Genomic DNA, 22,846 nt, shown 5'->3' with positions numbered 1-22,846 from the left:
CATTGTTACTAAGATATCATGAGTATTAGAAGGGCTGTTTATGGATGTCAGACTCCTTGTCTGCTGGGACCTAAGTGTTCCTGTCACTTACCAAACTTGTCCCCACAAATGAGATCTCATTAAGGTGAATACACAAATCTTGCTGGTGCTGAGCCCTTAACCAATCTTGTCATAACTCCACACTTTGCAGAGTGCTCCAGGGACTAAGAGAGTATCAAGAGTGTCGTGACCGGCCTGGACTGCCTTTGTTTCCGGCCTCTGCAAATCCAAGCTCCTCCATGGACCGATTTCTAAGCTGAACCGAGGACACTCGAGCTGGCCTCTGCCCCTCCTCTAAGGTGTGAGGCTGGCTGTCTTCTCTGCATGCTGTCCTCTCCCACACTGAGATGCAGCTCCCCACTGCCACGAAGTATAGTGGCCAACATTTTCTTTCAGAGTGAGATTTTGAGAAAAGCTCCTCTTAACCACTGCCAAAGAGTTGTTCGTTTGGGATGAGGAGGGCAAGAATTTTGCGTTTTCTATGTAACTTCCAAGGCGTTGCATATACACGGAGAAAGCTGTCCTGTAGGATGCCAGGAGACCACCTACCCCCCTGGACCCCCAGCAGGTCCACTCCGACACCTTCTCTCTCCTCTTATGACGCTGAGAAGATTCCAGGGAAGGTTTCTCAACGAAGACCTCAGAGAAGCGGCTGCGGTGTTTAACCAGCCATCCTGTTTGGAAGTTTTCCTTCAGGGTCATCTGCAGCTCCATTTCTGCCCCTTATCTAAATTCTTTGGTTTAGTTTTAATTCTCCTGTTGCCTTTTTCCTGTAGAAATGGAGCCAACAGCTTTCCCCCCTCATCATCATTCGTTCATTCATTCATCCAGGCTTTATTATCAGGCTGCTGCTCTGGACTCTGCCATGTGTAAGGTATTCATTTTTTTCCCCGGAAATTCAAGGAAAGAAAGATAGTACTCAGATACAGATCTTTTTGGTGCTCCACAAATAAAAAACAAGTTTAATTTTTTCTTCCTTTCCTGTTCCTCTCCCTAGCCGTGCTTCTCCTGGCAGGTTGTGCTGAAGGACCTTTGGTGGCTAGTTAAAAAAAAAAAAGAAGAAGAAGGCGCACTGTGTAATTGTGCTGGGACCTTCGGAAATTCTAATGAAGAAAGAGAGAGTGCAGGCCCTCACTTCCCCTTCCTGCACAGTGCAGTCCTGGGGTGGCACGGAGCTGGAGCAGTCCTCACTGCAGGGGGCCTGGAGCGGACATGGATCAAGAAACCGTGGGCAATGTTGTCCTCCTGGCCATCGTCACCCTCATTAGCGTGATCCAGAACGGTAAGGGAAGCCCCTCACTCGGGGGGGAACACAGGGTGGATTTTATTTGCTGGTTGTTTGTAAGTCAGGCTTACACAGTTCTCTGTGTGTGTGTATGCGTGCTCGCACGCACTTTTGCCTTATCTCTATGTGTTTCTTTTTATTTGAATGTCTAGGGTGTGTGCACTTCTGCATGAGTTTGGAATTTTCCCTCTCCTGGCCTTTCTTTCACTTGCATGGTGATGACTAATTACCTTTGCAGAGTCAGGGCAGCAACCTGGAGGCTTTCCAGAGGCCCTCACTGAGGTGTCTGCAGTCAGCATCTTTATTAATTATTGTGGCCAGAGATGGGGCGGAAGGCAAGAAGCCTAGGCAGGGAAAGTGAGATCTATGTTCACTCAGACACTGGGCTTTACTGAGGGCAGCTGGGCTGACTTCAGTGCCACTGTGGTGACCTGTCACCGGGAGGCTGGAAAAAAAAGTGAATTTGGGGAGTTTGAAGGGGAAATCACCTTATCATTATTTTACCTCTGTATTGCTTTTTTTTCTTTTGAATAAACATGTTCTTTGTAATACTTTCTTTTTTCTCTAGCACTGTATGCTTTTTGAAGCATTTTTCATATGCTTTATATACTTACATAAAGAGAGAGAGAGGGAAAATCTTCTTTGGGATTTGCATTTCCATTAACCCGGCTGTCACTAAAAAAACCAAGCAAGGTAGCCACACCTAAAAAAAGCAGGACTGTGTAAAGTTCCTTAAAGTTCTGAGTTAGGACTGCCACAGACTCTTTTTATGTGTGTGTGTGAGGAAGATTGGCCTTGAGCTGACATCTTTGCCAATCCTCCCGTATTTTATGTGGGATGCTGCCACAGTGTGTCTTGACCAACGGTGCTAGGTCCAAGGCCAGGATCTGAACCTGCGAACCCTGGGCCACTGGAGCGGAACACATGAACTTAACCACTATGCCACTGAGCCGGCCCCCACAGACTCTTTTTATAAGTCTCTCCAGTGGCTTTATATTTTGCAGTTTATTAAGACAGAGGGAAAAGGAGAGTAATTACTAAGGGCAGCTCTGGAACTTAACGGTAATTACTGAATATTTACACACTGTCACACTTTGGAAATTTGAGTATTTAATCAATTTGGAATATTCTGAATATTTTCCCCCAACTTGAAGGTGGACAGAGGCTGCTGGTTGGCTTCCCCTTGGCCTCCTCATTCCAGAGAGGCCCAACTTTACATACTTTGAGTAGGTTTCGTATATGGAACAACACTTCGCAGCTTGCTGACCCCAACATTTTCATACTGTATCACACACAATAGAATTGCAGCTCGGAGAGGGAACAAATGGATTCTTTGGGCTGCCATGTCCTCAAGCCACCGCTATTTTATGCAGGCACCAGGCCTGGGCTCCCTTGATGTTGTAAATTGGCAAGGGGTTCATTCATTCAACCTGCATATCCCTGCAGGGACCCCTCTCCGGGCCAGGCAGTGTCCCGGGCACATGGGGATACAGTAGTGACCAGGACAGCTACGGTCCAGGCCTCCCAGGAAAGGAAGGGGTAGTGGGAAAAGATGGGCAGGCGACGTCAGCAAGAAGCCTGCAACGACCCCTCACTCCCTGTGGGGGTGGGCAATGATGGCTCAGCTCTGTGTAGGGCCTCCCTTCTGGCCCTCCCCTTGTACCCATCAATATAGCTGACCAGTGTCAGTAGACGAGGCCCCAGTGCCCTCTCACCCACCTGTGCCGATGGGGCAAGCTCAGCTGGGAGGTTTGAGTTCTCCCTCTCTGATCAGAGCTGAGGGGGAAGCTGCAGGGTCTTGAAGTGGGAATGGTCTCTTCATCTCTCCCAGCTGAGACGCACCAGGACCTGGCCCTGCTCTGTGGAGCGGGTGCTGGGCTTTTCCGCAGTGGCATAGCATGCCCTGAGTGGACTTGAGGTGGATGGTGAGATTTCTAATTATTTTCAGCAGATGGGATTAAGTCTTAGTCTTTGGTGCGAGGTGGGGAGGAGAGATCATAGATGGGCAAATGTCTGAGTGTTTCTAGCCACAATTGAAAGGCCTTGCCTTTTGCCAGGCCATTTCAGATAGATAATGACAGAACACAGCCGCCTCGCTAACAGTTCCACAAACTGATGAGTGGGATGGAGGTTTGCCGGTGGGGACAGACAAGTATGGACCAGCGCGGAACTACTGTTTTGGGCTGGAGACTTCTTCACGCTGGGTAGACAGATGCCTGGGGTGCATATTTAGCGGTGTCGACAGCATGGCCCCCACATCACAGCCTCTGTCCCTCCCCAGACCCCCATGAGCAGCTAGGACAACATGTGGGCAGAATGACTTTACTCAGTGCTGTCCCCTGGTGCTTCAAGAAGGGAGAGGCTGCTGCCCTTTTGAAGCTACAGAAGGAGCCCTTGCGTACCCGCTCAGGGGCTCAGGATAAGCTGTGCTCCCCTCTGAGGCAGAGACCAGGCCTCCTGTCCGATGCTGAGGTCACCACGTGAGGGCTTTTTGTTTGTAACAGTCAAATGTGTCCATGTAGAGGAACAAGAAAAATTCAAATTACTTAGGCGATAACATCGCTACTTGTTTTCACCATGAGTTTTTAGGCCAACACAAAGGTCCAAATGTTATGTCCAGAGCCTCTCTTTGCAATGCTAATTAACCTGAGTGTTGAAACCATGGATCTACCTTATAGGGTTCAGAATATATGCAAAAACGGTGCTTTTCTCCCCCTATCCCCCAAAGAGCATTCCAAACCTTTCCTGTTAGTTTTAAGAAATATTTGCATGTTGTTGCCAGGCACTGCACGATTTCTCTTTGTCCCAAGACAAGGCGGTGCAGTCCGCATGTGTCCATGCGGTGCTGGGGCTCTGTGCTCTCAGTATGCTGTGTGAGCCTGCTTCCCCTGGAGAGGCCGGGGCCCCGCCCGCCTCGGGAACTTCCCCCTCTGCCTCTCAAACATTCTTCAGTCAACAAGATCTTTGAACTTGTGGCCGTCTCCCAGCTTGGTCCAGCAGAAGGCAGATTTGGAAATGCAGAACAAGGTTAAAATACATGGTTCCAGGAAACCTGGACCAGAACTGCCAACGCCTGGTTTCCCAGGGGGTGTAGATAGATGCATCTCATTTAGTCTTTGCACCCTATGAACTATATACTATTAATCCTATTTTACAGATAGGCAAAGTGGGGCTTAGAGAGGCTAGACCATTGGTTGAAGGTCCTAGAGCCAGTAGTGGTGAAACTGGCATTCAAACCTACTCTAAAGAGTAGGCGCTTACACTACATATATCACCTCAGATTCATTCAAGCGCTCACTACCCAAGTCGTTCTTTCCTGTACTGAGCTGAGATCTGCTCCCCTGTAACTTCTACCCAGCGGTCCTGTTTCTGTTCTCTGGAAAACCTTAGACTATGCCTGCTGCTTCTATTGTACAAAGTCAGCTGTAACATCCCTTCTTCAGGCATCTCATTTCTCAAACGACTTGGTTTCCAGAGTCCCCAGTCTTGGGTTCCCCCTGTCCATCTTGCCGTGTTCTTTCTAAGACGCAGGTAGGTGTTTTCTGTGCAGGGAAACTGTTCCTGAGATCCAGACACCAATTCTATTAAAATAATCTAAGTATGAGTTATTCTTTAGAGGACTTGTATCACACTCCTGGCTCATATTAACTTTGTGGTTAACTGAAATCTCAAGATCTTTTTGTGTGATGCTGAGAAAGTTATTTAACTTCTCTGGCCCTCAGCTTCCTCGGCTGAGGAGTGGAGCTGTCAGTGACTTCCGTGTGAGGTGGATGAAGGTCTTGCGTGAGGCCACGCAGGTGAAGCAGCCAGCAGCGCCCAGCACGTGGTGCATTCTCGTCTGTGGTAGATTCTGCAGGATGCATAGTGACAGTTTGCAGCCTTCTCCTCTGTGTCTGTCTCTGGTTGGACCCGATGTCAGCAGCTAGCCGTGATGAGTGTGTTAGTCGTCTTTGCACGCATAGTGTCTGTAACACAGTCGAGGATAACAAGGGGTTGGGCTGTGAGTGGGGGGTGAGGAGTGCACAAGGGTAGCCCAACTCTTTCAAGTTTCGCTTAGAAGGAAAGAGAGGTGGAGCCGAGTGGAACACCGAGTAGGATGGGACTGAAGGAGGCTTGTTCTTGTTTGGTTTTAAGGGTAGGAAAGATTTGAGTGTATTTCTAGGGTACAGAGAAGGAGGAGAAAAAGACTGTTGGGTCAGGAAATGGGGAAAATACTGATGAAACAGAGAGCTGAAGAGAGTGGCAGGAACGGAGTCAGGGTCACAGGTAGAGGCCAACCTTTGGAAAAGAGGAAGGAGTTTGTGTTTCTGAGCAGGGCGAGGAAGAAGAAAGGCAGACTCAGAGAAGTACCGCCAAGCTGTGCTGCTGGTTGCAGAAATAACCTTTGACTTACTTAACATGCTCCCTGTTTACATGTTCAGAGGCAAGGGACATCACCTTGGGTTCTGGAAAGACAATGATCAGAGTTTTCTGCTATATTCTGTGGTAAGAAGAGACATTCAGAACGGACAGATGTGTGCTTAAATTCGGGGTAGCCTATGGAGCGAGCGGCGAGCTTCGATGTGACAGTGAGAGCAGAAAAACATCCTCAGGCCCACCTGGGTTTCAATCCCCAGCTTCACTGCTCCAACGGAGTGACTCAGAGAGGTTATTTTACATCACTGAGCCGCTGTGTCCCTGTCTGTAAGGTGGGGACAGTGCTGCCCTCTTCACTGTTGGGTTGGTGGCAGGCCCTGTAAGAGAATGTGTGTTGAGTGCCTCCCGAAGTGCCTGGAGGGTGGTAGACCCGCTCATACAAGCCAGCCCTACAGCCGTGCCCCAGATGGGCACGCTTCTCCGAAAGGAAGGTACTTTTGCAAAAAAGAAAACCATGGGAGGCTTTTACTCATTTACACAATTGATAAGGCATCTTTTCACATCTTTCTGAGGAGGCTAATATGAAGTTGATAAAAAGGGACCTTGTGAGTGGATCCCTGAAAATCACACTTTTCCCTTTTTCACTCTTGAAACAGGAGTAAAGGAGTAAAATAGAAAGACCCTCATTCTCCACCCTCACTGTCCAAGCCATAGACAAACCCACCGGGTTCCGTCTCCTTGGTGTCTCTGACACCCCACAGCCCACAGCCTTCACCCTAATCAGCTCCCTCCTATCTTTTCCCTCTGCCCTGGGTCTCACCCCTCTAAACACTCACCACACTGAAGACAGAGTGGCTTTCTGATGATGCCATTCCTCCGCTTACGGCTGTCTATAACTCCTTGTTGCTCTCAAGATGGAAATAAATTCTGAATTTCTTAACATGGCTCTCAAGGTCACTGTCACGCTGCTAAACCCAGTGGGCACTTCTCAACCATCTTCAAGCCTTGGTTCCCTTGTTGTCTTCTCATTGAGGCTCACTCTGTCCCTCCCATCAAGCACTTCCAACAGCCTCTTATGCTCCACTTTCCCTTTTGTCCATAACTTGGCACTGTGTAATTTTAATTTATGTATTTTGTTTACTGTGTATGGTCTGTCTCCTCTTCTACCCTCGCCAGAACATAAGCTCCTCAGGCCAAGGCTCTTGGTGTGTTTTGTTCTTGGATGCAAGCTAAGTGTCTGGCACATGGCAAGTGGAAATAGATAAATGTCATTGAAAGAACAATTCACCACCTACCTCTTTGGCCTTGTTTGTAATTCTACAGGGTTCTACTCCCCCTTCTGCCCCCACCCACCCTGTAAGCTGGACATACTGAACTGCAGACAGTTCTTGCGCCTGGACTTTTGCGTATTCCATTCCACGAGAGTGAAGTCGTCTCCTCTGTTGTCCCCTGCCCCCTCCATGTGCTTGGCTAATTCCTACTTGCTCTTCAGAACAAGATATCACTTCTTCTAGGAATCCTTCTGTGACCAACACACTATTTCAGTTGCTTCCTTTGACCCTTGATAGCACTGTGTTCTCACCCAATCTCATCTCGGCAAGAATCACTGTAGTGTAATTTCTGATCTACTTGTTTGTCTACTTCCTTCAACTGTAAGATCTGAGAAAATGGGGACTATGTCTTGCTCACCATTGCATCACCAACACCAAATGCAGTAATTAGTAGGGAATAGCTGCTAAATAAACTTTTGACGTTTGATGGAGTACATTTAAGGCTGTTTGGAGGTCAAGTCAAGGAAACATTTAACATTCTAGTAAATGACAGGATAACAGGCTCATGAACACGCCCGTTGTAACCCAAATCCAAACGTTTCCGTCTGGCAGGGTTCTTCGCCCACAAGGTGGAACACGAAAGCAAGACTCAGAATGGGCGGAGCTTCCAGAGGACGGGAACACTTGCCTTTGAGCGGGTCTACACTGCCAAGTGAGTCCAAACCCTGATGCTGCTGGCTAACAGAGTGAGGGCATGGGCACAGGGGCCTCCCTGCTGGAGTGATGACCATCCTCAAGGCCACCTGTCCGTCTGGATAACCTCCAGAATACCAGGGGGTGGGGTTTTCTGGGAAGGTTGAACTTCACCTGGGAGGGCTTGTGGACACCCTTTATCATCTTAGTAAGAGCTAGTGTTACAAGAAAGGAAGTGAGGATATGGGAGGTGAGGGGAGGTAAGATCACCACAGCTCCCCCTGCTCCCGAAAGCCTCTGAACCAGTCCTTCAGTCACGGAATTGACCAATTTCCTGCGGGGTTCGCCCAGAGGTACCACCATGAAACCAGCATTACTCATCTGCTGGCTTCAGGAGCCGCAAGGAGGACGTGCTGGCAGCAGCCTTCAACTCACTGCCCCTTCGCGTTCCTCTTGGTGAAAGACTGGAGGCGACGCCAGTAGGTTTCATAACACCGGGTCTCCTTGAGCAACCAGAACAAGAACAGAAAGAATGGGGAAATTGTGCAACTGCGTCCCCCCTCTCATTCCTTACTTTTGAATAAAAACGCTGTTTGAAAGTACCTGAACAGCTTGTGAAGGAGATGGATGCTATTTGGGATGCAAATTCGAATGGATGTTAATCAAACACTCGTTTTTCCTCTATGCAGAATGCATTTAAATAGAGTGTTCATGCCAGTGGCCTGTCTGCCGGCTTCCCTGTGCCTGTGGCTAGAGGCCTGTCAGAAAGGTGGGCTTCGGCTGTGAGCTAGGGAGGGAGCTGGCCTTCGGTCTCTGCTCAGCGGTGTGCTCAGAGATCCTTTCAAAGGGAGAGTCACGGCCACATAAGAGCAGTACTTTTAGAACGGCAAGGACAGGACAAGCAGACTCAGGGATGAGGACTCACACTGCAGGGTCGGGGCTCTGTGCCCTGCTGGCTCTGTGGGAGCAGCTGAGAGGAAGGGGCCACGCTCAGGGGTACCATTGGCTTCCTGTAAGTTGAACTGACTTCAAGGGATCTCGACTGGACAGGCCTTCATCACCCTCACCACCATGCTTTGTCTTCAGTCCTTTTCCTCGTCTAGGTAGTTTTTATTTTTTCAATGAGGTGTGGGTATGGGGAAGATGTCTCCATTGCCACTTTTCGTCATTGGCCCCTTTTGTCCCGCAGCTTCTAAACTGCTGCATACTTGGTCCGAACAACTCTTGGATGCATTGCAGGATCATCACAGGCTAATTTCCTGGTCTCCTTACCCTCTCTGGGACCGTTGCCTTTTGGGCTCAGTGCTTCAGGCTGCCCTTGGGTCCTCACGGCCCCCAGGGCGCCCCATGCAGACCCCTTTCTCTAAAGCCCACCCCGCCTGCTCTGGGTCCCGCTCCCTTATGCCGAGCGCTCCTGTTCAGGGTTATTCCGGCAGTCTGATTTCAAGGAATCCTTTCCTGAACTACCCACAGGGAGATTTCTATTTTAACATTTGAGCCTTCAGTGTATGAGTTCTCAGAATCAACTGAAGAAGTTTAAAGATGTGATTTAAGGTATTTTAGATCCATTTAAAGGAGGGTAGAGAAAGTGGGAAAGACACATGGGCTTGTCTTTCCTACGAGAGGAAGAGCATGTAAGGTGCTATCAACCTCTGGTGACATCTGAGGGGAACATACGAGAGCTCTCTGGAGACCCACCCGTGTGCAAGAGGTGCAAGAAGGCATCTTTGATTAGGGCAACATCAAAACCTCTCTGAAAATGGAATCCAAAGAAAACATTAATACTCTTCTACCAATTTGGAAAGAGAAGCTTATTCCCCCCAGATCACTGCCTTCTCACCAGTTCCACCTTGTTCTTAGGAACTCCCCAGCTTGTCCATTTTGGAGAAGTTGGGCAGGGCGGCCGTGCGGTGGAATTTCACTGTCCCTGCGAGAAGTTAGGTTTCCATTTTGCCAGCAATGAAGAGGAAACAGAGCAGGCCAGGCCGTCTAGTTTCTGCCATTTCTCCCACGGGTGAACTGGCTGGCTTCTATGAAGCCGCCGTGCCTGACCTGGCCCCCCCGCAGCCTCCGGATTGCAGAAGCGCCGTTTGGTGGGGGTTGCGCTGCATCACTTGGAAGGGTGGTTTGGAAGGTCTGCAATGCTGTGGGGTTCCTGAGGTAAGAAGGAGCTACAGCAGAGTGGTGGGTGATTGGTGCTACCCAGAGGTCCCCACCCCCCCCCCCCCGGGTGCTGCAGCCCGGCTCCCAAAACCCACATGTCTTTCCCACCTAACCCCCATGAGAGAGGAAGGAGAAGAATGAGGGGAGGAGAGTGAGTTGTGGAGAGGTAGGAACTAGGCGGGGGGAGAGGAGAATTTTCTGTAAGATAAGGTTGTCCCGACGCTGCTGTGGTTCTGTTACAAAGACCACTTCCTTCCTGACGCAGCCTACGGGGCTGCAGATGCCCCTGTGGCAGGTGGTAAAGGGGCTGCTCAGATCAAGGCGGCAGCTCAGTGCATGCTGCCCAAAGCCAGAGGCCCCAGTCTGGTTGCCTCTGCCAGGAAGCTGCTGGGGGTCGGGGGGATGGGCGCAGTGTTCATCTAGTAGAAGTAGGTCTCCAGCAATAGCTTCACCAGGGCCTCCGAAAGCACCAAAGAGGGGTGCAAGATGAGCTGTGGAGGGGCAAGAAGAAAAGAACATGTATTTAATCTTGCTGTCTAAAGAATAAGAAATTAAGCTTTACTTGTTTTTAATATACAGGTCAAGAGTTGTGTGTGTAGATAATATATACATAGACATACCTGTCATGGGGTTGCGTAATCAAAACTCTTGGTTGATAGGGTGTGGGATCATAAATGTTTAGAGACTGTGGCCATAAAGGAAAACTAGCATAAAGGATAAATGACGCTGGTGGATTGAAAAGCCTGATGCAGATTTTTCAGCATAAAATATGACTGTTGACTGAAACAGACAATTCAAGATATTGGGGGTGGTTGATAAACAGACATCCCAGCCAGGTGTGGCCATCAGCTGAGACTTGGGCTTGGTTAATGGTCTGCCCCACCCCCCATCTCCCACTAGGGCAGAGCTGAGTCAGGGTTTGAGAGATAAAAGGGATCTCGACCTCGACTCTCTGTTCATGTGTATAAAACGCAGTTCAAAGCCCTGTTCGCAGCTGGTGAGCGTGGCTAGAGCAGTCAAAGTTTGACTTTTGGAGAAAAATCCTGGTTAGCTGACCCAAGATTCTTCCCCATGAGTGCAGGTAAACGCAGGTTACAGAGTGATGGGTCTCTGGAGATATGTAATTTTCTCAAATGTGTCCTGTAGATTGCAAGTTCGTGGGCTGTTAACAAGTGTCACAGGGAAGAACAAATTCTGTACAGCAAGACTTGAGAACCTTTAATCTACCAAGGGACACTGTCATTCTTGGTTCTCCAAGAAGGGAAAGTCTTGTTTAACTAAAGATCCCTCCACTTTTTTTTTGCAGAGCATATCAAGGGCTTAGTGTTTCACAAAATGCATTTTGGGAAACGCCACCCTGATGTCCCTTCTCCCCTGCACCTCTCAGAATCCATTCTGGACTCAGTTCCAAGTAGCAGGGACTTGTCAAATTATTTGAAAGTGATAGAGCTACATTGATTCTATTGATTAGTATTGACACTATTGCTATTATTACTGATATTTACTTATTTTAAATAAACCCAAACTAACTAATGAAACATTAATTTAAGTGCCTCTATATCTTATTCCCAAAGGTGGAGAAAGCAAAAATAGCAACGAGTCCTTTTCTCCATAAAAATGTTGATAGCGTGGTGCATCAAAGTAGGGTAGCACAGGGAATTGTTGCGAGACCTGGGGGGTAGCTCATAGTTAGACCTCAAGGAATGAGAACCAAAATGGGTTTATCAGTTTTGTTTTACAGAAAAAATGACACAAAACTCCCCATAAAAGAAAATTTGGAATAATAATAATTTGTCAGGACACTGGTTAACATTTGTAAATATACTGTCGATATGTGGCCTTATACAGTACATCAGACCCTCGACTCTTAGAGCTTAAGTGGATCTTAGTTGTTAATGATCAGTCTCTTAGTTTTACAGGTAAGGAGACTAAATCCAGAGAGATTGTTTTGCCAACGACAAATAGCTGGTTAAGGTCAGGTCTCAGGGGTGAAGTCCTGGTCCTGTACCCTTTCCCTTCTTCTATTGCATTTCCCCAAATCCTTGCATGCCTCCATGTTTCATGTTGTTTCTCCATGGATGTGCTTATTGCTTGTCCTGATCTAGACTGATAACTCCTCAAGAGGACACTCGCTATTTAGTTTAGTATAGTCGAAGAAGTAACAGACCTGGTTTTAGAGTTAGACTGACCAGCGTGTGAATCCCGGCTTTCTACTCCAAAGCTGGGTGACCCTGGCAAAGTTATTCAACTTCTCCAAACCTCAGTTTCTTGTTTGAGACATGAGAGTAATTGTGGTAGACAGACTAATGACCCCCGCAAAGATGTTCACATCCGAGTCCCCGGAACCCAAGAATAGATTATGCTTCATGGCAAGGGGGAATTGAGGTTGCTAACCAGTGACTTTAAGATGAAGAGATTATCCTGGATTATCTGGCTAGAAACCAATGTAACCACAAGGGTCATTTAAATGTGGAAGAAGGAGGCAGAAGAGTTGGTGTCAAAGCGATTCAATATATGAAAGACTTGATTGGCCATTACTGGCTTTGAGGTTGGAAGGGGGTCACGAGCCGAGGAATGCAGGTGATCTCTAGAAGTTGGGAAAGGCAAGAAAATGGATTCTTCCCTGGTGTCTGCAGAAGGAATGAAGGCATGCTGACACCTTGATGTTAACCCAACGAGACCCATTTCAGACTTCGAACTCCAGATAACAAATTTGTCTTGTTTTAACGACTGAGTCTGTGGCTACTTGTTACAGCAGCCACAGGAAACTCACACAGCCGCCATGTGCACCCTCAAGACCGCAGTGAGTTTCAAGGAGACGAAAGAGTACCACAGCAGCATGGGGCCAGGCGTAGACTGAGAACCCCTCCACCACACGCAGCCATGACTACTAGCAAGATAACTTTCGGAGTATCAGCTTTTCTAAATCAACCCTGCTTTCTTTACTGCTTGGATCTCACTCTTCCTTCCTCAGCCTGGTCTGCGTGTCTGAGCTGACCTGTGTGTCTGACACAGAGGTTTCCTTCGTTGAGCTCTTCTCCCCTGCCACCCCTACCCGGGCTGCCACCACAACCCTGGTGTCTGCGTTGCTTGCTTTTCAATTCCAAGAGGCACCCTGGCACAGCCAGGAGCGGGAACCTTGCCAGAGCAAATCCATCAGGAAAGCAAGTCTCCGACAGGCTTCACAGAGGAAAAGAGTAAATGGATTCTGAACGTGTGTTGGCTGTGCACCACTGTCTGTTTCTGACGTGGTGGCTGGCTGCCACATCTTACAGGGTGGATGTAAGTGGAGTTATGAATGAGGTTCATGCTCCATGTGCCATGGTGATTATCAGCTTGGGGTTTCAGGTATTTTTCAGACTACACTGTGGTAACATGTCTTCTGATTTTTCTTCTCCTTATTTATTTATTCTGTAGCCAAAACTGTGTAGACGCGTACCCCACTTTCCTTGTCATGCTCTGGAGCGCCGGGCTACTCTGCAGCCAAGGTAACTCAGCCTTCTCTTTGTGTGTTTCTTTCTGAAACATGCATCCTGAGGCGGGAGGTTCTACTCTGCAGCCAAGGTAACTCAGCCTTCTCTTTGTGTGTTTCTTTCTGAAACATGCATCCTGAGGAGGGAGGTTCGAGCGCAGGCTTTTTGTTGAAAAGACTTTGCCTGACCTCCAGCTCGGATCTGGGAAGCTCCGGAGAGGTGAGAATCCCGGGGAGGTCGCGTTTCAGGCACGCTTTGTGCCCGCGCAGAGTGGGTGCGATAATGCATTGCTAATGCTTGCTCCCTGGCGGCTGGTTGAGGGCGGCTGCGCTGACAGGGTGGTTTAAAGCTAAATGTGACTCAGAATCCTTAAGCAGTGTTAGCTCAGATACAAGGGCATTATAAATGAGAGTGCCTGAGGGATCTATTCTGGGACTACTGTCACTTGGCTCTTCTGCTAATAAGCTTCTGGCGTGACAGTCCTTCTCTGAGCTGTGTCCGCAGAGCCACAGGCTGGTCTCCAGGTCTGAGGGTTATCAGCAACCCACAGTCTTGACTTGAGCAAGTTGATTCCCAGAGTTGATTAAAACGTAAATGGAAACCAGAATCATTTTTTTTGGTCCCCTTTGGAGATTGGCACTATGTCTGGTGGAGACCTGGCATGACCTGGCCAGCTTCCACACTGAGGTCCAGCAGGGCGCGTAAGAAAAGGCCACCAGTGGCCTCTGATGAACCATTTAATCCCATCATCTTCTCCCACTTTATAAAGCAGGTAGAGTGGATAGTACTCCCCTCTGTTGTCCTTGAGGACACTTCGGTTCAGGGAGGTCAAGTAACGTGTTCAAGGTTACTCGACGTGAATAACAGAGCCAGGATGAGAGCCCAGGTCTTTTGGGCTACATCCTGTATTTTTCACAAATATCCTTTTACCTTACTCATTTATATAATATATATACATTGTACACCTACTATGTGACAAGCCCTGTGCTTGGATACACAGTGATAACTAAAAAGAGATGGTGGTGAGCACACAGCAGTTGGCGAGATGAACCACAGAAAACAAGTGAATGGATAAATTCGTGCCATGAGTGAGCAGTGCCATGAGGAAAAGAATAAAGTTCAGTGACAGAGAACAGAGGTGAGGGATGGCAGCAGAAACCACCTCAGGGACACCACTCGGCCTCCTTCTGTGCTCCATAAGGCTGTCAGTAAGCTCACTATTTATTTTCCACTTTCTATCCTGAGTTAAATAAGAAACGTGTCTGGCGTTACTTGAAAAATCAAGTCAAACCGTGCTCGTGCTAGGAGTTATTCCTTCCATGTTGAAGATAATACTTGATGCAGAGGAATCTAGAGTTAGTCCAGCTAGATAAACACAAAGGGAGTTTGAAGGTGTTTCAGAAATGTGCATTTCCTGCCCAAACAAGTGTTGTCATTGCCCGGGGACAAATGTTTCGGTAAACCCAGTTTGATAATCCTCATTTCTTAGGAATATCATAGATTGTAGAATGTTTTTGGCTGAAAGGGACCTTGGAAATCGTTCTAGCCCCAACCCTTTGCTTTACAGAGCAGGAGCCCAAGACCTAGATGGCCTAGTGGCTTGCTCAAACTTCAGAATTTTAGAGCCCGGATTTGAACCCATGACGCCCCTCCTGGTGTTCCAAGCAGCCCAAGTCCACACGAGGGGCACGCACTGTTCCCTGGGTGAGGGCTACAAGCACAGCACGTTCCAGCCCTGATTTCTACTAGCTCGTGTTCAACCTAGTTCTCACTGAAACAGGGACAGGCTGGTAAGTTAGAGCAGAGCCACAAACCGGAAAAAACTGTGTCCAAGGCGAATTGTGACGATTTTGTGACTTTCAGAGAATAGGATGAACCTCACAGCAGCGTCTTTTGTGCTTTGCTTTTCTTATCTGCTACTTGATAGTAGTATTTTGGGAGGCAAGGGCTTGTGAAAAAAATATGGGCCTTAGGGGCCAGCCCTGTGGCTGAGTGGTGAAGTTCTCGTGCTCCACTTCGGTGGCCCAGGGTTTTGTCAGTTCGGATCCTGGGGGTGGACAGGCCAGTGCGCATTAGGCCACGCTGAGGTGGCGTCGAAGGACCTTCAACTAGGATATACAACTATGTACTGGGGGGCTTCAGGGAAAAGAAAGAAAAAGGAGAAGATTGGCAACAGATGTTAGCTCCAGTGCCAGTCTTTAAGAAAACAAGACAAAACAAAACATGGGTCTTGGGGACTGACGAGTGGAGGCCATTCTGGGGACACTCATTGCTGGATTAAGTGAGATAATGTGCGTCAAGCCCCTGACACTTGGCATATGTTGGATTAAACCACGTAAAACTGCCAATACTCACAAAAATGGCACTTTCATATGTAGTTCAACCTAACGATAGAAGTCCAGTAAATGTTATTATTGATGGTACGGGTGGTGGTGATAACGTTTTGAAATCAGACAGACCTGGTTTCAAATTCTCTCTCTTCCTTGGCCCACCTGTCTGACCTTTATTTATTTATTCATTTAACAAGTATTTTTTGAAAGTGAATATTTTCCAGGCACTGTGCCAGGCACAGAGATGATTACCCGGAGAACACAGCTGTCCTCACGGGTCTTTTGGTCTGGTGGGGGACTTTGGGCAAACACACTTCCTTGGGCCTAATTTCCTCACCTGTCAAATGGTGACAAAAATGTGCTCCTTACCAGATGGCTGGGAGGACAGGAGACCCAAGTTGCCAAAGTGCCTGAGGCAGTACCTGGCGTAGAAAGTGCTCAGTCCACGCAGTTAATTTGGTATTTGAATAATGCCAGGAGGTTATCAAGGCACTTTTACGTCTGTGCCCCTATTTCCCCCGCACAGTGATTCCTGAGAGGCAGGAAAGCTGCAGTCAGTCCTTTGGGACGAAGTTAAGTATTAGCTCAAGGCCGTCGTAGTCCTGGGGGAACAGGGTTCTCTAACTCTCCGCTCCAAGCCTTCAGGGCTCCGTAGGGTTATTTGGGGGCTGCTCGTGGCTGTTCCTCGCAGGGCTAGAATCCAGAGGGAATCTCCTTCCCAGAAGCCTTTTCTGAGTGGTAGCAATTGTCCAGAAAAGGTTAAGCATTGCACTGCGTGGGGGCTCACAGGTGAAGGGGATACTTTTAAGAAAACCGGCTTTAGAGCTGGGCTCCGGGTTCAAGTCCCGCTCCCACTCCTCACCCCCACACTCACAGCTGACAGTCTTACACAAGCCCGCTGCCCAATCGAGCCCAAGTTTCCACGGGCTGCCGGGTCTCTGTCTGGAAATAGGAAAGATGATCTGGGTCATGTGGAAGGGGTTCTAATTAGATGATGGATGTGAAACACTTTGTCGACTATACCACAATACAGGTAACATTACCGTTATTCAAGTTCTCAGCTTTCTTCCAGCCCTAGGCTTTCTGCTGCTCTTCACATCAGCCCCGACTGTCAGAACAGGAGGCCTCTGCTCGATTTTGTGACCAACATTAGTTGCATAACGATTATATGAATGTTGCATTCACTTGGCGTGTTTTGGCGTCTGTGAAACTGACATGGGCATTTTCCTTTCTCCGCTTAGTTCCTGCCGCCTTTGCTGGGCTGATGTACCTGTTCGTGAGGCAGAAGTACTTCGTGGGCTATCTGGGAGAGAGAACGCAGAGGTAGGCCGCTGGGACTGTTTAAGAACCATGGAATGAGTCATGCTTTTTGAGCAGGAAGCGTGATAATTCACAACAATAGACTGCCTAGCATTTAAGGCTCTGGGGGACCACTTGGAGTGGGAGGGTGAAGGTTGACGAGGCTCCCACATCCTTTTCTCCTTGCACTTTGCAGCCTCTGAAAATAGAGCTGGGGGACTTCACTAGTTTTCCCATTAAAAAATTCCTCCCCACAGCGTTGGGCCCACAAAGGATGCTTTAACACCCCGCACTGCGCATTCCTTGCAACTCCACACGCTCTGCTCCCACCCTTCAGAGTCTGGGGCTTGAATGACTTTCTATGTCGGGCTTCTCCAGGCCTCCGGTGAGTGAAACATTTCATTGTTTGCCCAGAGAAATGAGAACTAAAGCTTGCACCTTGTGATAAGTCCTCTTGAGTAACAGATCTTCTGGGGACCGGCAGAAAGAATGTTGAGAAAACAAGATGCAATAACACGCAATGGATGGAGACTGTGAATAGAGTGACTGTTGCATTGCTTCTACTTGTTGCCAGACAGAAAGCCCCAAAGCAGCAATTATACTTTCATTACACCTGGATTGAGAAATCTGGATTTTAGCAAAATAAATGATACTTACAGAAGAAATGTTCAAGTTATAGTACGCCACCAGTTCCTTAGAGATTAGAATTCTTAATGTGCCAGAAGGGCTCCGAGAGCCGGGAACAGGTTCCGGGAGGCTGCCGCCCATACGCTGACCCCAGCCTTCCCCACCATTTTTCTTCCTTGTCTAGTTTCACATCCCTCTCTGTCTTTTACAATAGCATCCTCTCTATTGGTTAATGGGCTCTCCATTTAGATAGCATCCTTCAGCGGTGACAAAGGCAGTGACATCCCAGGAGGTTGACGGGTGAAAGCACTGCATCTGGAGAACCTGGGGGCCTGGGAAGCTAAATGACTTATGGTGGTTCAATGGAGGGCTGCGGCCAGGAGAAGAATGACTCTTCTCACAGCAATTCTTCCCCTGTGTTCATCTCTTCTTCACTCCTCTCTGGTGGTGTTCTTATTTATCCTCCAAAACCACAATTCCATTACCTCTCGCATCCTTATCAACACTCTCCTAATGATATTCTTTATTCTCTTTCACCCTGGAAGACCTCTATTCTGCCCTTCCCCGGGGAATTGCCTGTTGTCGAGAGTTGAGGGGGGCGGAGTGTCTGTCTATGAAATAAGGGAGTTCTGTTCCCTTGGGTTGGCTTCCTATGCAGCCCCGTCTACCTCCCCCAAAGTCTCAGGGATTCGGCCCAGCCACTGTTCTTCTCTTCATCTGTCACCACTTGCCTGAGATCTCAAAATTGCTTTAATTCCAAGACGATCTGCAGGGCATGACAAAGCTTGTCCATTTATCCACAGGCTCTGTTCATTTTAAAGATAATTACTACTAGAGAATAAACAGAGGTGGCAAAAATAAACAGTAGGATATAGACTTAAAATCTTAAAAATATCACATTTCTCTCGACCTCATTGACATGTCAATGGCCTAACCTCTTAAATCCCTCCCTGGGCTCCCCTATGAGATGTAGTAAGAAGTCCCATGAGCCCCTTTACCCACTACCTGTGCTTGTTCCAGATGCTGCTCACCTCTCCTGCATCCACGGCCTTCAGTACTGTTCAGTCGTGGTGCTCTTTCCTGCCGAGACCAAATGCAGCCTCACAATACTTCGCACAGACTTCTGCACAGCTGTCCTCCATAGAAATGATACCTGCTAGACGAAATGGCCAATCCTGATCTAGACCAAGACATGGCCCGGGGTAGAGGCGAGCCCAGGGGCTCTGCGGCTAGGTCCAGGGCATTTTTCAGCTCTGCCTTTGGAAACTACTTGCTAATACCCTCTTCCGTTGTGAACTCCCCTCTTTTGCGTGTCTCCCCTTTGTCCCTGGGCTGTGTCACAGTTGGATTCTGCAGACGCCTTGGTGCCCTAATGCCCAGGGATCTGCTTTAGTCCTTGGCCTCACCAACTGAGGAAGATACTGCCCGGTGAGATCTTCCCCAGGAATTTCTCCCTTGGGCTCAAGATCATCTTTGCTCCTCCCCAGAAGTTGCTTTAGCCCTGTCCATTCAGAAGTTCCCGGGTCATTTTTGGTCCAGAGGGTAGGTAGCACATCCCTTGATGTATCCCCCCTTCTGAAGCTGGAAAATAGTTTAATAATACCTCTCAGAATGGTTTTGAGAATTAAATGAAGTCACAGATATAAAACGCCTGGTCCCTACAGATGCTTAATAGTTTAATTCTGACCTTCCCTATCCTATTTAGAGAGAACTATGTTCAACTTTTGAAAACAATAAGAGAGAAGTCTTGATTCTCAAAGTCTAATTAGGCCCTGTGTGCACTGTCCAGGTCCCTCGCTCTTCCCTCTGGGCTCTCCCTCCTTTCAGGTTCTCTGTGGCTTTGCCTGAGCCTGGGGCAGGGCCTGTATCCGTGCCCACCGTGCCCACCTCCCAGGGCCATAGCCCATCTCCAAGCTCAAGAGACTTACAGATGCATCTAATGAAGTGCCCAGGCTGGGGCCCCCGTGCACACTTAGCCCTGCACGTGTGCTGAGTGACGGGCATGTGCTGAGTTCTTGCCTCCCACGCCCTTTGCACCACCTGGAAAGAGCTAAAGCACCGTAGACCCATCTCCTTTTGGGGCGACGTGCCTTGAGTCCTTTGGAAAATCCTGCCCAAATTCAAGAATACCACTGTTTCCTCAGTAGGCACTGCCATTTCATTCTTCACTGCAGATTTATCTTGAGCACGTTCTGAAACAGCTTCACAGATCGCTTTTTCTTGTTTCTGTAATGAGCATATGGTGACCTCATTCATGTGATAAATCTGAGCCACCACAATATTTGACTTTTCACAATTTAATTTCTCTGAACCTTCTATTCTCTGACTGAAAAATAGACTCCTTTCTTTTCACTTCCTTACCAGCATTAGCAGGTAACTCTCTGTATGAGTCTGTAGGGCCACCATAACAAAGTGCCACACGCTGGTGGGCTTAAACAACAGACATTTATTGTCTCAGTTCTGGAGGCCGGAAGTTCAAGAGCAAGGTACCCGCAGCCTTGGTTCCTTCTGAGGCCTCCCTCCTTGGTTCGTAGGTGGCCGTCTTCTCCCCGTGTCTTCACACGGTCTTCCCTCTGTGCGTCATCTGTGTCCAAACCTTCTCTTCCTATAGGAACAACAGTCATATTGAGAAGGGTCCACCCTAGTGACCTCATTTTACCTTGTTACTTCTTTAAAGACCCCATCTCCAAATACAGTCACATTCAGAGGGACTGAGGTTGAGAGCTTCAACATATGAATTGGAGGGGACACAGTTCAGCCCGTAACACTCTCTTTGGGGACCACCTTTTTTTTTCCCCGCTAAAGAGAGAGAATGTCTCACTTCATGAGCATGACTGAGAACAGGAAACTGAGGAGAGAAGGACACGGCTGGCCAAGGAACAGGGGCGGCGTGAGCCAGCAGTGCTTCTCAAACTTTGGTGTGCCCGCGAGTCTTGGAGGGAGCTTGTCAAAATGCAGATTCTGATCCGGTAGATACAGGCAGGCACCTGAGATCCTGCGATACTGACAAGCTCCTAGGGTATGCCCATGCTGCTGGTCCACGGACCACACTTAGAGTAGCAAGGAGGTTGATACTCAACTGCTGAATGACTTCCAAACTCTTGACATGGGAAAATTATGACTTACATTGTGAACCTTTGGGGTCCCTTTCAGAAAGATAAAATTTCTAACGTTAAACCTGTGGATGCCAAATTCTGCTCTCCCTGATTTTGACAAGAGATAGGCTCGGCAGCGTTAACTCACCTGTTTAGTGGAACTGGTTATTCTTGAGCAATCCTGATTGTCAAAGCATCCTCCTGCTGGGCTCTTTACTGACAGCCTTAACGAGTCATTTGACTGGACTTTCCAAACATGTGAGTGCCGCACACACAGACCCAGCCACCACAGTCACAGAAGGATTCTGCGGAGTAGGAAGGAAGCCAGGGTAGCCACCAAGCACAATTAGGTGGTCACAGATCACTGGGGACATGCCTCCTGACCACAGCTGATGACCTGCCGAAGCAGCTTAAGATTTAGAGCCCTTGAGAGGATATGAGTGTGCTAACAAGTCTCTGTCCCTCCGTTCACTTAAAATGTATGGGCCTGTCCTCCAGTGCTGGGGCCCGGCTCTCGTTAGACTGAGCGCGAGTTATTCTCAGGCAGCCCCAGGAGACAGATTGAGCCCCCAGAGGCCAAAGCACCTTTTAGATTCCACCACCCTTGTTGGCTCATGTAAACCATCACTTCTCTCATAGAGGCACTTAAAGTCCTGCGTTATACACACAGCTGCCAACACAGCTCTTACAGAGGCTCCTGGAGAGGAGCAGCCGCGGACAGGGTCTTAATGAGTTGATGGGGTTCCTAACCCCCAGTCCGAATGCCTGATGACCAACAGAAGGGGCCACCTTCACGCCATCAAGGAGCAGAGTTCAGCAGGAAGTCAGGAGCACACGGAGAAGCCGCACAGCACAGCCCTAACGAGGACGGGCTCTGAGGCCCGGCTCTTTTAGCTTGGTGTTGAAATATGTTCAATGACTAATAATAGCCAAGACACTTCCATCCTTCATATGAAGTAAATGGAGCTTTCTTGAGTTAGAGAGCTATAATTTAAACCCCATGTCTCTCAAAGTGATAACATTTTTTGTTAAATTGGTGTCATTTGTGCTGCTTCTACAGTTTTCTCCTTCCTTCTTTTCTAGCACACCCGGCTACATATTTGGGAAACGCATCATACTGTTCCTGTTCCTCATGTCCCTTGCTGGAATATTCAACTATTATCTCATCCTCTTTTTCGGAAGTGACTTTGAAAACTACATAAAGACGATAACCACCACCATCTCCCCTCTACTTCTCATTCCCTAACTCTCTGCTGAATACAGGGTTGGTGCTCTCATCTAATCAATACCTAAATCATCATAACTCAACTCCTACGGCTCCTCTTTAGATTGCTGTAAATCTAATGACCATCTGGGCTTCGCATCTTGAGTTAACCTTGCTTTTCCTGGAAGAAAGTAACTTTGTGTCAGCGATACCCTTTAAAAATGGCACTGGCCTCAGATTTGTTACTCAGATCCATTCTGTGTGTTTCTTGACTTACCCTGCTTTCTGAAGATATTTTGTGACCAGATTTATGTTTTCCTAAAATAAAATGCAGAGATGCGTTTTAGGCTGGTGGTTGAGTTTTTTGTGGGTCTATTGCTACGGTTGAATGACTAGTTTGTTTCCTCAACCGAAATGATGATAGTAAACAGTACAGCATCCTTACACAGCACACACACACACATACACCCGGAAGGGTATTCACCAAAACGTTAACTGTGATTATCTCTGGGAGAAGAGATTTGGGGTGAGTTTTATTTTATTGTTTGTATTTTCATGTATTATTTGAAATGTCTTAGTGAGCAAATAAACAGCACTAAACAGCTGAAGCGTTGCCCTTTCCAGAAAGCCTTTCCTAACTCCAGACAGGTCTAGTGTTGCCCTCTGACCTCCCAGCCCACCCTCCGCACGTCTCAGCCACAGAAAATCCATATGACAGTGGAAAGATATTTATTAGTATGTGTTGCCCTTCCTATGAAATCATCAGCTCTTGAATCTCCCTGATGCCCTATTTATTTTGCTTTTCCTGTTCCAAGCTCAGCGACGGCACATAACAGGTACCCAATGACTCAAACTATTGGAGAACTAAACGAACATCCTCTAAGGTGATGTATTGTAGGGGGCAGTAGGTGTGAGTTTTATAAGATTAAGATGTGTTTTTCTTCCAGCTGTTTTCATGAGATAAATAGATTGTGGAGAAATGCAAAGCAAAAACAAAATGCTATCCTTCCC

At 48.0% G+C, this 22,846-nt stretch overlaps 1 protein-coding gene across 4 annotated transcripts; it reads left to right on the top strand.

The window, feature by feature from the left end:
• Nucleotides 1-1,175: 1,175 nt before the first annotated feature.
• ALOX5AP (arachidonate 5-lipoxygenase activating protein) lies at nucleotides 1,176-22,181 on the top strand. 4 transcript variants are annotated; one of them, XM_046663670.1, is made up of 6 exons: nucleotides 1,176-1,321; nucleotides 7,564-7,663; nucleotides 13,225-13,295; nucleotides 13,422-13,499; nucleotides 16,852-16,933; nucleotides 21,715-22,181. In XM_046663670.1, exons 1-6 carry the CDS (start codon nucleotides 1,252-1,254, stop codon nucleotides 21,875-21,877), a joined length of 564 nt encoding a protein of 187 aa, XP_046519626.1. In that variant the 5' UTR covers nucleotides 1,176-1,251; the 3' UTR covers nucleotides 21,878-22,181. The 4 variants fall into 4 exon arrangements, with proteins under 4 accessions (XP_046519626.1, XP_046519627.1, XP_046519628.1 ...); XM_046663671.1 differs by lacking the exon at nucleotides 21,715-22,181 and adding an exon at nucleotides 17,167-20,025; XM_046663672.1 differs by lacking the exon at nucleotides 13,422-13,499.
• Nucleotides 22,182-22,846: the final 665 nt, after the last annotated feature.

The sequence above is a fragment of the Equus quagga genome, chromosome 6 (genome assembly GCF_021613505.1).
Source record: "Equus quagga isolate Etosha38 chromosome 6, UCLA_HA_Equagga_1.0, whole genome shotgun sequence".
NCBI classification, from domain to species: domain Eukaryota; kingdom Metazoa; phylum Chordata; class Mammalia; order Perissodactyla; family Equidae; genus Equus; species Equus quagga.
The sequence above is the reverse complement of the archived record's forward strand: the minus strand, read 5'-3'. Positions and strand labels throughout refer to the sequence as shown.